This window comes from Anabrus simplex, chromosome 7 (assembly GCF_040414725.1).
Source record: "Anabrus simplex isolate iqAnaSimp1 chromosome 7, ASM4041472v1, whole genome shotgun sequence".
Taxonomy (NCBI): domain Eukaryota; kingdom Metazoa; phylum Arthropoda; class Insecta; order Orthoptera; family Tettigoniidae; genus Anabrus; species Anabrus simplex.
Window position 1 is genome coordinate 227088292 of NC_090271.1, and position 18040 is coordinate 227106331.

Sequence of the window (18040 nt, forward strand, 5' to 3'; positions counted from 1 at the left end):
TCCAACTGGTCTCTTCCCCTTAACTTCTCTTTCTAATTCCTTTCTTGCTACCCGTTCCTTTCCCATTATTTTTACATGTCCGAACCATCTCAGTCTTGCTTTTTGTGTGTTCTGTACTAACGGTTCTATATTTAGCTCTTCTCTGATTTTAATATTTTGGATTTATCTCTTCTCGTCTTTTTAACCGATGTTCTTAAAAATTTAATTTCTGCTGCCTGGATCTTACTATCTCGTCTCTTATTAGTTACCAGCGTTTCTAGTCTATATGTTACAATTGGTAGAATGAGGATAAATGTAGATAATATAACAAAAAGGGAAATGAGGGGAATAATATGGTGGTTAATGGGAATATACACAAAGCATATAGACAGATTTAGAATAACACATGTTTGTTATGTTCTAAAGAAATGGGATGGGCACACCTTATAAAATATTGTTTAGAGACAATGGAAATAAGGAAGAAATTTATGGATGAGGAGGATAGGAGGAAAACTGACAATGAAACTCGATTGGATACCGTTGTAAAGTTATTGAAGAGAGAGTGGATGCACCCGGGAAGAATTGCTATATTTTTCAACATCGTTAAGGGAATGTGGAGAAATAACTTGAGGCGTCCAATTGCAAAACTTGTTTTGTCCATGATAACAGATTTTTCAGAAACCAGGAAAATCTCTCATTTCCTTATGACTAGTGTTAGAAGGATGAGTCTTTAAGGGGATATATAATCAGATTTTTGTTCAATTTTTCAAAAACAAATTATTAACAATATTTATTCCCTGTAACCTCCCCTTTAAAACTGTATATTGAACATTGCTCTATCACAATTCTAAATGTGTTAAATTTAGATATTTCTCAGAAGTGGCGTGGCATCATTTTGTTCGCCATATGTCAAGGATGGCTATCTTTCAAAATTTTATGAATGTTGACAATGCGTATGGTTTTTTTAAAAATAATCTTCCACTAACCCTTGACATTTTAACTACGAACTCAACAATGATACTTTTGAAAACACAGCTTACATGTGATGCATGTACACGAAGAGTAACTTCAAAGAAAAATAAGTGGAGACAAGCAAACATTGAATGCATGCTGACCAATAGGGAAACTTATAATACCTCTCTCAATACTACCAATACGTCTCACACTGCATACATGTCACATTGGAAAGCGATGTTTTAAACCATACATACTACACTACCAACCATCACAGAAACACACAATAGTGATTACTTCACTCCATATAGGGTTGGCGTCAGGAAGGGCATCGGTCATTGAACAAGGCCAAATCCACATGTGATAATGTTGACAACTACGTAGCTAAAAATCAAGACAGACCATTAGGAGTGCCAAAAGAAGACTGCAGGATGCCTTCAGATGTGGTGAAGATGTTGCAAACTATGGAGCAGGAATGTTTAGCTTTAAACTCAATTTCCTGAAAATTTACTTTTTTGCATTCAGGGAACATTTTCTCAGCTTCTGCTCAACCTAAAACACAAGAAACTTTCAGGATATGTTTACGTAAATATTTTACATATATGGAAACAATTTTATGTAGATCTGTAGTTTCTTCAAAAATTTATTATTCATAATATATTGAAAAAACAGTGATGAAAAAATTCTTAGGTAAAAAAATTACATTTCCCCCAATATTCCTGTATTAAATATATTATCGTTTCACTATACATAGAATAGCTGTTCCTATACAGAGTCAAAATTTGGGTTATGTACCTAACATGGTTCCCAAGAAAATGTTCCTATAAATTAACATTGTGAAGATAGGAGATTCCATATCCCCTTAACCAATTAACAGCAAGATATGGTTCCTGTCTGTCACCAGATGCCAACAAATCTTTGACTCATATATTCCGAGATTTTATATAAAATAGTTCGGACATAACATGATTTGCAACAGTATAATGGATGTAACAATTTTTGGAACTGTTGAGTTATCAAGTGCTAGGAAATGAAAACAACACATATCTTAATCAAAATATAATTGTATGAATATGTTTACAGTATTCAACTCAAATTACATATACATTAGTACATAAAATTAATTTTCACTTGTTTCTTGCAAATTCACACATCTCACAACACCAGTCCCTCATGTTCTTCAATGAAGTCCCCAAAATCAGATTCCATGTCATCATCTGCCTCATGTAAGGTTTCTTGTTGTTCAAACAATTTCTTAAAAAGTATAGTTTGTCATTTTGCTTCCAGTTTTCTTTGAAATGTTTGGACAATGTTTTTAAATAGGCAATTTTTTTTGGGATATACCTCTTTCCATGATATTAGGAACAATATTCATATATACTGTTCCACGTTTCATAATACCTTTGGCCTCTCCAAAATCACTGTTGTAATTTATTTCACCTTGCACAACACAGCTTCCTTGCTTTGTTTTCTTGATAACCCTTTTCGAAGGTTGCAACTTGAAATGCCATTGAGCGGGTTCTTTTAACTACTTTTGAAACAGCACTCTTCTAGTCTTGCACTGGATACGTTTGGTCTCCCAAACAAATGACAGTCGCATGAGATTCAAAAATCTTCAGATAATCTTTGTCAGTTAACTATGTTGTATGCTTTTTATATATCAGCCTCCACTCGCCCAAAAATCCCGTCTGGAGGTATATAGAAGTGGCATACTATAGGAAACACTATTGTAATTTTCTTTACTGTCACTGGGGCACATCTTGACTCAGTAATTTGCCTAACATACCAATCATGAATTTATTCTTGTTTTGGCCAACACAACCACCTGCAACCAGTCTGAATGAATCGTCTCCTGTAAGATCTGTTGCTACCAGACTATGGTATAATGCAGAAACTACTTGATTTGCACCTTTATGGTAGTCATTTTCAAGCCAAATATAAGAAAAGGTTCTCTCCTTACCTTGAGTGTCTCTTGATGATCCCTCACATATACACTGACTGACAGAGCAAATGCAACACCAAGGAGTGGTTCGAAAGAGATGAAAGTTGGGGAAAAAACAGAGACGGCACGGACGAATAATTGATATTTATTTCAAACCGATATGCAGGTTACACAATGCGCACGGCATCGACTCAGTAGGATGTACGACCACCGCGAGCGGCGATGCACGCAGAAACACGTCGAGGTACAGAGTCAATAAGAGTGCGGATGGTGTCCTGAGGGATGGTTCTCCGTTCTCTGTCAACCATTTGCCACAGTTGGTCGTCCGTACGAGGCTGGGGCAGAGTTTGCAAACGGCGTCCAATGAGATCCCACACGTGTTCGATTGGTGAGAGATCCGGAGAGTACGCTGGCCACGGAAGCATCTGTACACCTCGTAGAGCCTGTTGGGAGATGCGAGCAGTGTGTGGGCGGGCATTATCCTGCTGAAACAGAGCATTGGGCAGCCCCTGAAGGTACTGGAGTGCCACCGGCCGCAGCACATGCTGCACGTAGCGGTGGGCATTTAACGTGCCTTGAATACGCACTAGAGGTGACGTGGAATCATACGCCATAGCCGCCCAAACCATGATGCCGCGTTGTCTAGCGGTAGGGCGCTCCACAGTTACTGCCGGATTTGACCTTTCTCCACGCCGACGCCACACTCATCTGCGGTGACTATCACTGACAGAACAGAAGCGTGACTCATCGGAGAACACGACGTTCCGCGATTCTCTCATCCAAGTCGCTCTAGCCCGGCACCATGCCAGGCGTGCACGTCTATGCTGTGTAGTCAATGGTAGTCTTCTGAGCGGACGCCGGGAGTGCAGGCCTCCTTCAACCAATCGACGGGAAATTGTTCTGGTCGATATTGGAACAGCCAGGGTGTCTTACACATGCTGAAGAATGGCGGTTGACGTGGCGTTCGGGGCTGCGCCGATCCTCGCGTGCTGACGTCACTCGGGCTGCGCCTGGACCCCTCGCACGTGCCACATGTCCCTGCGCCAACCATCTTCGCCACAGGCGCTGCACCGTGGACACATCCCTATGGCTATCGGCTGCGATTTGACGAAGCGACCAACCTGCCCTTCTCAGCCCGATCACCATACCCCTCGTAAAGTCGTCTGTCTGCTGGAAATCCCTCCGTTGACGGCGGCCTGGCATTCTTAGCTATACACGTGTCCTGTGGCACACGACAACACGTTCTACAATGACTGTCGGCTGAGAAATCACGGTACGAAGTGGGCCATTCGCCAACGCCATGTCCTATTTATCGTTCGCTACGTGCGCAGCACAGCGGCGCATTTCACATCATGAGCATACCTCAGGTACGTCAGTCTACCCTGCAATTGTCATAAAGTTCTGACCACTCCTTCTTGGTGTTGCATTTGCTCTGTCAGTCAGTGTAGTTACATTATACATGTATAGCTGGTGTAAATAGTATGCTGCCTGATCAGCAGTCTTTGGTATGGCTTGATTGTTTTGGCAGTTAAAACTTAAAACACATTCACCTTCGTTAGCTGAACCGTAGCTGATCATAAAACGCATAGGCTTTTTTTGTATGTATGTTTGCAAATCTTGCTTCTTCACGGTGTCTTGGCAGTTCTGTATACGTTCCTTAAGAGACGAGCACTGAGAACAAACGTCTGTAGCTGGTGAGCCGAAGCCTAGATTGTAATCACTAACAAAGCTTTGCCGAAAAAATTCATATATATATATATATATATATATATATATATATATATATATATTGCTTTTTGTTTTACGTCGCACTGATACAGATTGGTTTTACGGCGATGATGGAATAGGAAAGCCTAGGAATGGGAAGGAAGCGGCCGTGGCCTTAATTAAGGTACAGGCGCAGCATTTACCTGACGTGAAAATGGGAAACCGCGGAAAACCATCTTCAGGGCTGCTGACAGTGGGGTTCGAACCCAATATCTCCCGTATGCAAGCTCACAGCTGCACGCTCTTAACCGCACGGCCAACTCACCCTGTAAATTCATATTTTACACGAAAGTCTGGTTCATGCTTATCATTGTATTGTACCCCGAGAGCTCTGATGCTCAGTTCACTTCGCAAATATTGCCGGTTGTAGTTTTGCTACGACAATAATGCGTTTCGAGGACTTGTATAGACACTCTAAATGTTTCCTCTGCTTGTCTGTCAAAAAACTTAGCGGTCCTCCTGTCACCACCTCTTCGCTCGGGAAGAATGTCATCCTTTTCCAAAAAATTTCGACACAATTCTTGCACCCTATCCCTTGATATGCACAACGTTTTTATAAACAGCTGCTTGCAAACTAGTATATTTTCAAATCGATCACTTTTCAAGCATGGCATGAAATATTTAGTCGTTACCTTATTTCTGCAATAATCACTATTTCCGCTTCTTGATCTGTTACGTTGTGGGATAGAAACTGTAACATGTCTTAATATGAAACTGTGTTGAGATTGTCTGTCTGGATTGGCATAAAATTTCTGATGCATGCGCCTTACATTCTGGTAGCTGACTTCAATGCATCATAAAGCTTCCACGGATTTGTGTTGACATGCGGGTGGGAGGAAAGGATGGTGCAGAATATCTGAAATAAAATTGCATTAATTGTTTATTTGTCAAACAAGAATTTAAAGTGGGAATATGATTGAATAAGAACTTGACTTGTAGGTATTGAGCTAACATATAGATTGATAGATGTAAGAATTGATGCATGCTAGTTAGTGACAGAATTGTGCCTAAGGTAATCTAGACAATATAACTTTGTTGAAGCCTAGACTAATTAGGTACGTAGATTATTTATAGCATATAAATAATGAACAGTCTTATTCTATTTAAATTGTATCGTGTTTTCTTTTTTGTTTGTGTTTTGAGTTTTAAAGTTTCATTTATTAACTTAATGTTTCTAACATTCATTGCAGTCTATTATTTCTCTGTTCAATTCCTAAATCATTTTGTGTTAGTATTGGTTTATGTTTTCTGGACATTGCTTTATTTCCGATTTTTTTGTTTGTGGTTCATAATTATGCTAAAGCATATCAACTTTTGTACACTGCATATATCAAAATAAAAAAGATTACAATAAACAATACCCTCTCCCTGATCTGTGGTTCGCGAGATTATGGGAGACGGGTATTATCTTAAAAGTAATTGGCTGCAGGCCTTTGAAATGTGAATGTATAGCAGTATGTTCAAGAAATCATGCAAAATCATAATTTTTGCACAACACAGGAAAGCCTCTTATTTCACTCACATATTTTGAAATGACAAATACAGCCTGATACAACAAGCGTAAAACAGAAAGGAAATATGGATGTGGACAGAGAAGATAATCCTGGGCACGGAACCTCCAAACAGTGGTTTGACATTCACTAAACAAAAGCTCTGAACAGGAAATACAAAATAGGAAAAATTACTCCACGAGGACTGCCAACCTTCTGTAAGGAGATAACATCAGAAAAAGAAGAATAAGAACAACAATCATCCGCATACATTTTTAATGAACACACATGTAAAAACTACAAATTTTAGAGCATAAGAAAAGCATAATTTCCACTGCTCCTACGTTCTTTTCCCATATAAACACCATTCAGTCAAGCGGCGGGCACGTTTCTTGTCCTCTTCAGTTTGATTAGGCAATCCAACGTCAAGTCGTGGTCCTGAACTCCGAGCAACCATACTGGGGATTTTCACATCATAGTATATATAGACCTGCAAACAAAATTATCTTTTATCACAATATCTCAAATTATTATTATTTTTGCTAGTTGCTTCACGTCGCACTGACACAGATGGGTCTTATGGCGACGATGGGACAGGAAGGGGCTAGGAGTGGGAAGGAAGTGGCCGTGGCCTTAATTAAGGTACAGCCCCAGCATTTGCCTGGTATGAAAATGGGAAACCAAGGAAAACCATCTTCAAGGCTGCCGACAGTGGGGCTCGAACCCACTATCTCCCGAATACTGGGCACTGGCCGCACTTAAACGACTGCAACTATCGAGCTCGGTAACTCGAATATTAGCCATTCATTAATTTTAAATATAACCATGTTTTTATGTAGGGCTTGTCAGTGATTGTGAATGTAATAATAACTGTTTAATAAAACTTGTGACTGGTAATAGTTTTTATTATTATATTAATTAAAGGGCTAAACAAATATTAAGAAATGTGCTCAATTAAGTGAATAGGATACAAAACAAGAAAATCTAGTAATCTAATCTACTAAACAGGAAACTAGGAAAGGGGTTAGGAATTCTAGAAACAATGACAGACATGTTCATCCTCGTCTCTCTTTTCTGTTGTTTCCACTCCGCATTAGCCTCTGTGAGTGTTTATTTTATTTTTTTATTTTTCATTTTCACCTATCTTCCTGTCTTATATCAATATTTGGAAAACTTATTCGTTATCTTCCCCTTTTCCATTACTCAAAATAAATCCCATCAATGCTTAGAAGAAAGGATACTGTACTGGAATTAGCATTTGCGTGAAAATGGTCAGTGGTTCAACATTAACAAACTGATTACCTTGAATGTGACCCACAAATGGATCATACCATGAAGGTGAAAAGCCAAGATCTCAAAACTACCCAATTTAAATACTTTGGTTCCTACATCAGCTCAGGTGATGAAAGATTCTTGATGGTCGAGCACAAGTAAACTCAGGGTGGTTGAAATGGTGGCAAGTCACTAGTTTTCTGCAACAAGAAACTACCTGTTCATTCCAGAGGAAAGTATAAAACAATCCATTCTTCAACCTGTTGCAATGTTCAGAATGCTGACTAGCCACAAAAATGTGCACAAGCCCTCCATGGAATGGAAATGAAAGGTCTGTGTTGATCGTTAGCACATACAAAACTCAACATCAGAAATTACTACATCAGACAACGGATGGGAACTGTGTCACTTTCAGACAAGAGATAAGAAACTCGCCTCACAGTGCATGAAAACTGTAACCGTACAAGAGTACAATCCCCGATTTCAGGTTTGGAAATGTTTGTAAATGACGATCTCCCGATTTAGGTTAGGATATTTTCGTGAATACTTTGTAATATAAAGTAGTGAATATCATGTGAATTTGTTAAATTAAGATATAAGAACATAATATTGCAAGAAGAATTTGTAGTTAGGGAATATTGCATATGTGCATCATTATATTTTGTATAAATTTCTCTTTGGGTGAGTCTGTGCACATGGCCTAGCACTGAAGATTATGCAATAAGTGGTTTAGAAACCCGGAGGTACGGCCAGGAGGTGTATGCTGAAGATGGTAATTCATCAATGTTATTTGCCGATCGGCAACTTGGTAACCAATCCGTAAGCTCAGAGTTTGAATGAGCTTGCATTGACTGAGTGACGCTTGAAGATGTCTTAGTATTAGCATTGTTTCCAGTGGACTTTTTCAGACATGACAGCCACGTGGAGCAAGCCTATATATACGTGTGTGCGTGTGCAACGAGTTGATTACTATTAATGTTCATGACCATTGTGGTTGCTGTTGACGATGATTACTATTACAAAATCTTTGCTGTACGAGTTCTTCATGGTTGCATTACTGTACCATTATGGAGTCATGACGAGTGCATTACTCGGCAATTAAAAGTTCTTGATGAGCAGTTGGTGGAAGACGCTACATAGTGTTCTTTTGTGAGTCAGACTCTGGATTATTCCTCTCTGAGGAAATGCACACTGTGTATAATGGATTTTGAATTACTCTTGCATGATACGATGTATTTTGCGACTCATTTATGCTTTCATATAATTGTCAGCGTTACGGTGAGTTTGAACATGGAGATTGTATTGCCTTTTCCTCCGATTCGGTGATGGTACGCTTTCTAGCGGCCGACCTGGTACTAGATTTCTGAGGCGGCTAGTAGGTGCTGCTCTCTAGCCGCGAGAAGATGAGCTTGCTATGCGATGAACTGTAACACGACAATGTAGGAGGAAGGCAGTTGTTTTTTGTAATTATTACATCGAAGCAGAGACATTGCACGCTACGCTCTGGTTGTGCATTAAAGGATAAAATTAATCACTCAAGGACGTGAAGATGGTGTTGGGACTTGATCCTGGATGATGGATTATCCATCTGGGGCATAGGGCCCGAAGATTTGGTTTGTTTTTTGTTTAATCTGTTGTTATTCTTCGAATTTGTGAGTATACTTCAAACCGCTTTACTACTGGGTTATCCTAGCCAACGAAATCTACTATTTCATGGTGTTAAGAGACATGGAGACTTTTCGGTGTTACTATGTGTGAAAAATTCTGTATTCAATCTTTCGGAAATTTGAGATTAGAGAAAAATTTAAGAACCAGGTCGTCATCGTAACGATGTAATGTTCAATCAACTTAGGGTTTCAATTTTAATTTGTAATGATGTAATTAATTTAACCTTCTTGATACAGTTATTTAAAGTTTCATGGACGTAAAAGAATCAATTATGTTGAGGAGCTCCCAACGAAAGTAATCATGTACGTAGAGTCTGTATAACCTATATGGTGGTTTAATTTCATTTTCTTTAATTTATCCTAATCATCATATTTATTATTTGAAGATTTTCAAACCACCATTTGAGCAAGTAAAATATTTAGAAGAAGGCTTTTCTAATGAACTCCTCGGTACTTTCGAGTAGCCATTTTGATTATTGTGGTAGTCATGTGTTACACTGCCGTGTAATAGAATGCAAACGGTTGGAGGGCGTTGCTCTGTTGTGTCTGACATGTATCAGTTAATTATTGATGACACTTGACATTCATCTGATGTGGATATGATTTTTCGTGCGTGTTGATGACTTATCTGCCGTCTTGAGATACTCACTTAATTAAAGTAACGGTAGGAAGTGTGATATTTGTTTATTTGATCTTCTTGTGGGTTCATTTGCATGTTTATTGATTTACTTCTCCCAGATAATCGAAGTTGGGGAAGTTGGTGGCTTATGAGTTTCCATGCATCATCGATAACCGAGATAGTGCATTAGAAAGATTTTCAGGTGGTATCCAGTGGTTAGCGTTCAATACTGTAATAGTTGGTGTTAAGGCAATTAATTTTGAATTAATTTTCAATTTATTAATATTTCAGAAATTTTAATTTGTAGTTTTGGACAAGGTCGGAAGTCCATTTTAAATAATTTACTTTCCATTAAAATTTTCTTTCAAAAATTTAATTTGAGGATTTATTATTTCAGCCAATTAGTAATTAAACTTAGTTTAATTGATTCACTTGGCCTCTTGTGCCCTTGCTTCTGCAAATCGCGACGGTCTTTTCCTTGGAATTTCTGGTATGTATTCTGGTTATTATTTTCTTATTTGATTGTTATTATCCCAGGTCGTGCTAAACACTCTTACGTATTGATTTTTACTGTGTCGTCAGATGTGGATATTGTTTTATAGGTGTAATCTGGAGATAAGGTGTTGTTGGGCAGAGAACTAATTATTGCTACAAGAAATTGTAGGTCACATGTTCAGTGCTTGTCGTTCTTTGATAGATTTGACATGGCATTTGTCTTGCATCTAGTCCACAGAAGTTTTTTACACGGTGAAGTTATTTGATTAACACAGTGTAGTGAGGTGACTAGGTTTGTTTTAACATAATAATAATAATAATAATATTAATAATAATAATGGAATTGGAAAGATGTTTTTGAAGATTTTTGTCTGGAGTGTGGCACTGTATGGAAGTGAGACACATACAACAACTAGTTCAGAAAGAAAGAATAGAAGCTTTTGAAATGCGGTGTTACAGAAGAATGCTGAAGGCGAGACGGGTAGATAGATTCACGAATGAAGAGTTACTGAATCGAAATGGTGAGAGGAGATTGATTTGGTTAAATTTGACCAGAAGAAGAGATAGAATGATAGGGCACATCTTAAGACACCCAGGACTTCTACAGTTAGTTTTTGAGGGAAGTGTAGGTGGTAAGAACTGTAGGGGTAGACCAAGATATGAATATGATAAGCAGATTACAGCAGATGTACGATGTAGTAGTTATGTAGAAATGAAAAGGTTAGCACAGGATAGGGTGGCATGGAAAGCTGTATCAAACCAGTCTTTGGATTGATGACTCAAATAATAATAATAATAATAATAATAATAATAATAATAATAATAATAATAATAATGTTATTGGCTTTAAGTCCCACTAACTACTTTTTACGGTTTTTGGAGATGCCGAGGCGTCAGAATTTAGTCCCACAGGAGTTCTGTTAAGTTCCAGTAAATCTACCAACATGAGGCTGACGTACTTGAGCACCTTCAAATATCGCAAGACTGAGCCAGGTTCGAACCTGCCAAATTGCGTCAGAAGGTCAGTACCTTAACCGTCTGAGCCAATCAGCCCGGCTGTTTTAACATACAGTTATAACCCGGGATAAATAAATTCCACAGTAATGATGCTATTGTGCTAATGTAATATAAGGTTAAGAATGGATAGTCGTAAAATTCAAAATTATGTATAGTTGTGGTGTATAGCTTGTAGATGTTTATATTGGTCTCATCACGTGATAATTGTTGGTGTTTGTTTTGTTTTATTTTGGAAGTAAATTCTAATAGTGAAACTGATAGCAAATCTTTTATTGGCGGAGTAGGGAAAAACCTGGCAGGCTACCCAAATTTATTTTCAGGATTAAATAGTAACAGGAAAGGAAATAAAGCAAGTTTGGAGCCTCATCAGCCTGATGACCGTCGCCTTGGGAGATGGAGTTCATTCATGCTCTACAGAGTCAGTTATTCCTGTAAATCTTTTGCAGGTGGTTCCCAACTTCGTTATTTATATTTATTTCAAATTAATGTTTCATTTCCCAGATTTAGTGTTTCAAATATCTCCAAGAACTTACAAAATGTCACAAGCAGAGACGAGTGATTGATTACTAAGATAGCTGCTCAATACAACCCAGAAGAAAATCCACTACAGGCACATCCAAGAAACGGCTCGATTGTCTCAGGGAAGATATTAGGATCATGGGAATCTGACACGAATTCATACCTGGCGCTTATAGCACGACGTGTCGCTTACCTTGACAGTCTGAAACCCACTCTTTGCTAATTATCTCCATTTGTTTTTTCACAACATACACAGTGTTACATAATACAATAGTTCGCTGTCATTGGTCTCAAAGTTTAATTTTTTTTTTTTTTTTTTTGTAGAAATAGTAATAAGTACTGCTGAAATATTTAGGACTTTGCTTGTAGTGTGTGCATGCTGCAGTTACAGTATCAGTGAAGCAGCAGCACAAATATTGTTTAAACTTAAAACAGAGGTCACAGAGTTCAGTGGCGTATGCTGGTATCAAGACGTGGGCTACCACTAGACTTAGGCTACCCCTTTTCGATAGTTGGTTTAGGGAACATCAAGCCATAAGCATTTTGTGCTGCATCCAACAGCCAAGGGAGCTGCCCGCTGTGTTGTCTAGGCTGCTTCACAAGCTACTGCCCTGGCCTCTGCACCGCCAATACTCAACACCTGATCAATCGAGTTGATAGCCTAAGGTTTAGCAAACTGAAGTCGAGCTTTGAGGCTAAATGGATAGAATGCTTGCCTTTGGTCCGACGGCCCCGGTTCAAGTTTCAGAATCAACCCCCTCATACTGTTAATTCCCCTGGCTTGGGAACTAGGTGTTTATGACGTCTTCGCCATTCATTTTATCCTTATTAGGTCACCACTAAGCCTATGTAGATGCCATGCACCATTATTATTATTATTATTATTATTATCATCATCATAATCGTTAAATAACAATGTTGAATTTTACAGCGGTCTTACCCATCGTTCAATGGTTAATTATCTTCCTCGGAAGATCACTGGTGGTGTCCGACCCATGATCACGGTTTCGATTCCAACCAACAAAATAGAACACTAAACCTGAAAGATTGCGTTTCATTTTAGCAGATCTACCAATAAAAAGAGAACTATATTACTCCTATAACAGCAGCCCTGCAGTGTCTTGCTACAATGATGTAGAAGTAAACGGGAGTGAAATACCAGCACTCCGTCATCTATATATTTAAGACAGAAGGATGAGGTGAGAAGTATATATGATGAGTAACGCATGGTGATAACAGTGGCGATCTGACGGACCGAAGCCTAGCACAGCTATCCTCCGCCGGTCCCCGCACCTGTAGGCAGACAGCAGCAAGCCGCGTGAGGCGAGTCGATGGGAAGGGACGAGAGTCTGGGCTGCAATATCAGTCTCCGAAGCCTTGTTCTCAGAAATTCGTGCGACGTGTTTTCTCATTGCTTTCAAGGTTTGCAAATGGAACAATGTGGCAGATGCTTACAATATAATGTGCTTTAGATTTCCATCGCTCGCATTTGAGGTTTGGGCTTCACTGATAGCCTTGGTAGCCCTCAGTATACGCCACTGACAGAGTTAGATAAACAACTAACTACAGAATGGCACCAATGGTGACTTTAAACAGCTACGTTAGAAGATGTTAGCAGATCTGGGTTAAATTTTAATTATCAGTGATTTTGTACATCTAGTGGTACAATATAAATCTTATTTAGAAACAATGCTTTTACGAAGGTCAATCAAATCTAAACAGGAATTTTGTTCCTGAACATCAACAGTTGGTAGGACTGGCCCCGTGCTTCTGCTATGCTCACGCGGGACTTAGCAGTGGGGAGAGCGCCCTGTTAGATATTTCCTGCCGTTTCGTCAGTAATGTTCACAATGTTAGAGCAACAGGTGCACCCCTCCACTGCGCAATGCATAATTATAAAATTTCTTGCTCGTGAAGGAGTTACAGTGGTGGAAATTTGACTTCTCTCTTGTAGATATGTATTATAAGTAGATAGGCACGAATAGGTTAGAATGCAAACGTATTTGAACAAGGCGCAAGTGAAATCTAGCTGCTCTACAGATATGTTGGGGAGTTGCATACATTTTAGGGGTTCTGATAGTTCAGATTGATATTTATACAAATCTCGCCACAGAACCGTCATGCGGATAACATACACTAGCACCTTGTTCAAATACATTTGCATTCTAACCTATTCGTGCCTATAATTCCCATCTCTAATTATAAGCTTGTAATTTCCCAACTGTTCAATGAAATAAATTAAATAGTACTGTGTAGTCAAACTGTGATCGTCAACCAACGGCAGTAATTATTGTTATGAATATTGGTGCCAGACACTTTGTACCCATTCTCCCCAAACTGCTTTATATATATTGAACCATTCTGTTCATGGTCATAAATTATAGAAATTGCATGAGACCACCCTGAAAGAGCTTTGTATAGCATTTTATTGTGTAAAGGTATCTGAGAGTACGCGTTTTTCGTGGGAACGTGCCATCAGAAGCGAGATGAAGCTTCTAGAGACTCATAAAAAATTGATTACCCAAGCGAAGCCTCTTCACCGGAAGCGTTCGACCCACACTGCTTCGTGGAATCTCGCGGGAATTTTTTATCTTGGAGGGAAGAGGAATGAATGAATTAATATTTTATGCTACATGAGGAATGCATAGGAGTTGATACGAGGACAGCAACCAGGGTAATTTCCTAAAAAAATTGATATGCGGCAAGGCTATAGTTGTAATCGGAAATGATAATCGAGCTACTTGACACATATATTGCGGGAAAAATTTCCATAAGCGGGCGTGCGGAGAAGAGCCGACCCACGCAGAGCTCGGTAGCGGAGACGCGAGCCTGATTATATATACAACTGCCAAGAGTGCCAGACTCATTCATCGGGTGTATCGCTGCTACATGAAAGTTGTTACACCGCCACTCAGCGAAGGGAAGACTGTCTTTATCTACGAGCCGCGTACTCCAAAGTCAACTAAGTCTTGGGAAAAGTAAGTAACCACCACAGATAATTGAGCTTTGATCTGGTTTCATGGGAAAATATTCTGCTGATAAAGATGCTGTTCGTGACTACTCACTTGACGTAATCTGAGGTTCACATTGTACCAAACGAATGACACATATTAGTGTAGGCTCAGAATATTGATTGGGTAGTGGAGTTCGGTCAAATTTTAAGAACAGTCAAGTGTAAAATTGTTATGCAGTGAAAATTGAGTGATTCTATTATCAGGTCTACAATCCGAAAGTGACCTGATATTACCAGACCAAAGTAATGGTAAGAGAGGAGATAGGTATCGAACATAGGACACCGTATAATGTGGGGTTTCTTACAGTTTTCCCCTACATCACGATTAGACGAGACACTGCTCATCCGTTACAGTGGAGCGGTAACTGGAACTGAAGCTGACAAGCAGTCTCCACGGCATCGAGAGTCGACCCAGGACCATCTGTGATGTCTACTCAGCACATCAAAGTGGCGATCATCCAGCCACCGGAACGAGCCACAAGGAACACTACCGCCAGCCAGGATGTCTCCAGACGCCAAACCATGTGTGCCACCAGCAGCTAAAGCCATCATGAGGCAGTAATCAGAGATGTCCATAGGGAAGCTGTTCAGATATGTTCACAGATACAGGCCAGAACTTTCCATTGTCTAAGCATTAATCGCCATAACCGATTCAGAGACAGTAGCCAGTATATAATGGTGATAGCGATAGGTGTGCCAGATTTAAGGCTCGAGGAAGCAGAGAGAATACTCCCTTCACAAGTCTGTGTTTACACTTCGTCAGCTGTGGGTTATTTATAGCCAAGGGAAATGGCCGCTTACTTGTTACAAACCCGAGGTTTGAGAGCCTAAGGGTGTAGTTGTGACATCATGACACGGATGTCTGAAAGTTAAGAGCTGAGTGTTGTCTGTCGAGAATACAGTAGAACAGAGACCTTTTATATTACGGTCCCAATAGAGGTAATATGTATCGGATTGTCAATGTCATTCACAGAGACCCGCAACTTGTTTGATATATCAGCATGACATAATATATTACAGTTCCTCTTATTTTTATCTGATATTCTGCGTGTGTTGTACTTGGAAGATCTAGGGTTCGATTCCCCGACGATAGTGTGTAAATAGCATGTTTCTTTGGTATTTGTAAGATGTTTAAGAGCACTGAGGCATAGATTTGTGTTGATAGAGGGAAGTTAGTGATAGCCGTGACCTGCCTAGTGTGCAGATTCGTATTTAAATATTTATTTACTTATGTAAATGTCATGATGGTTGTTGCAGCGCTGGAAAGGATTAGGACGATGATGTCTCCTCTACACCAAATATATGTCATAACAAAATGACGTGTACAAGATGCCTATAAATGAATAATGATTATCATATCCATCATATATGCCTTGGACATTTTGTTAATTATAAAATCCGAGTATATTGTAATAAACCAGATTGTTAATATTGAATGCAGCTAACTTTTGAGTTATTTTGGTTAGTGTTGGTTCACACCTTGCATTCCTATCATTTTTTATTATCCTCTTCATTAAAATTCATTTTTGTACCCTTTTAAAACCCGACACCCCCTGTTTGATGCTGTTAAGCCGGAGCTGATGGAGAGGATATTTGCAAGGTAAGCTATGTGCCATGTTTATTCACTTCTGGTGGATGTATTGTTCACTATGATGCACTTAGTTCAATCTCGGCATTAGCCTAACGGGAACTAAGTCATTACAGAGCACATAGCTTTTGGCGCCCGGACGTGGACCAAATATTTCGTAAAGGAGGGTACACGACCATAATTTTTGGGCGATGATACGTGTGGCTGAATATTTTGCAAAATAGGGCCGCGCGACCATATTTATACGACCGATACGGGTAGTGCGATAGGTTCGTAAACAGGGTCATAGATCATAGTTTATGCCGATGAATACAGGACCTGATATTTCCGTAAACAATGGTTGTGCATGTTCATGTGACATCAGGCATATTTTATGATAAGCTGCATTTAAGATATTTTATCTGTACGGTTGTGTGGTTCGCCTCGCAAAATATTATGTGCATCCTTTGGATGTATGGAACAGCAAAACGCAGAGGTATTTAATACTATATTATGTCTTTCAGATCTCATGTTAGGAATGTGGATATTGCAGATTATGCTGGTTGGTGATATTGTGGTGATTTGTTGTATAATTAGATCGGATGATTGAATTAGGATTTAGGGTGTGGATCGTTGATTAGAATTGTGTTCTGTTGATTATGTGCGGTCCATTTTCTTTCTAGAGCATGTTAGACATATGTGTCCCTATATTTTATGTTATTTATTGGAAATTACGTGCTAGTGTTGTCTGATTTTAAAAATTTGTTATGACTATATTCTGGATGTGGAGAGAGGTGATGTCGCATATTTATGTTCTTGCTTATGATATGGAAGCTCAAAATTTAGGCAGTGAGGAGCATTTATGGCTATATTACAGTTGAAAGTTATGGAAATTTTGAAATTAGATCTGTAATATTCTGAACAGCTCTCCGCAGGACTTTATGATCAGTGATTATATTATGTCGGTCGACATTGAGGAAGTGCTACGGCGCTTCGGCGAACATTTGTCCCAGAATAATTAACGTTTGAATGAACAATTTAAGGAACAGGTAGCTAAGAACACTGAACAGTTGAGGGAACTCAAAGAACATTTAACTGACAAATTCACGGAGAAATTTGCGGAGTGTGAGGAACACTTTAAAGAGACAGTAGCTGAAGCTGAGGACAAAGTAACAAATTGACCGAACAGTTAGCTAACACAGGAACACGCATGTCAAATCAGATAACTGAGCTTAGAGAACACACTAGCGTTCGTTTGGAGCAATTGGCCCCAGAGAATGAAGCGACTAGGCAAACTCTAGCTGAGTTAGAAACGAAGATAGAGAATGTGCATATATGCTGTGTTGCCACTACAGAGGAGTTACGAAAACAGTTCGAGGAATCGCACAAGACGACAAACAGATTAGTGAAATAAAGGGCAGTATAAGCGGAATAGAACAAAGGATGGAAGAAAGGGACGCTAAGACAACGAAGGAGTTAAGTACTGTCACGGATAATCTGATTGCAGTTGTAGTTAGGATGGATCAAACGCAAGAGGACCTGGAAAGGATAGAGAATAAATTAGAAAATCAGATAGAGGACAGGACGCAGGAAAGAGCAGATAAATGGGAGAAGACAACAGAGAAGAACAAGGCGAAGATAGCAGGACTGGAACTGGATCTCCAACAGACGAGGAAGGAGGTTGAAGCTGAAGTACTGGGTTTGGAAAGCCGCAGGGAACAGACTCAGAAAGCAGCAGA

At 39.3% G+C, this 18040-nt stretch overlaps 1 protein-coding gene across 1 annotated transcript in view; it reads right to left on the minus strand.

Annotated features, from left to right (window-relative positions):
• Positions 1-6394: 6394 nt before the first annotated feature.
• LOC136877490 (KICSTOR complex protein ITFG2) overlaps positions 6395-18040 on the minus strand; it is a 126709-nt gene continuing 115063 nt past the window's right edge. The window contains exon 5 of the mRNA XM_067151584.2: positions 6395-6622. Coding sequence (XP_067007685.2) covers positions 6473-6622 — 150 coding nt within the window. The 3' untranslated portion in view covers positions 6395-6472. The remainder of the gene's footprint in view (positions 6623-18040) is intronic.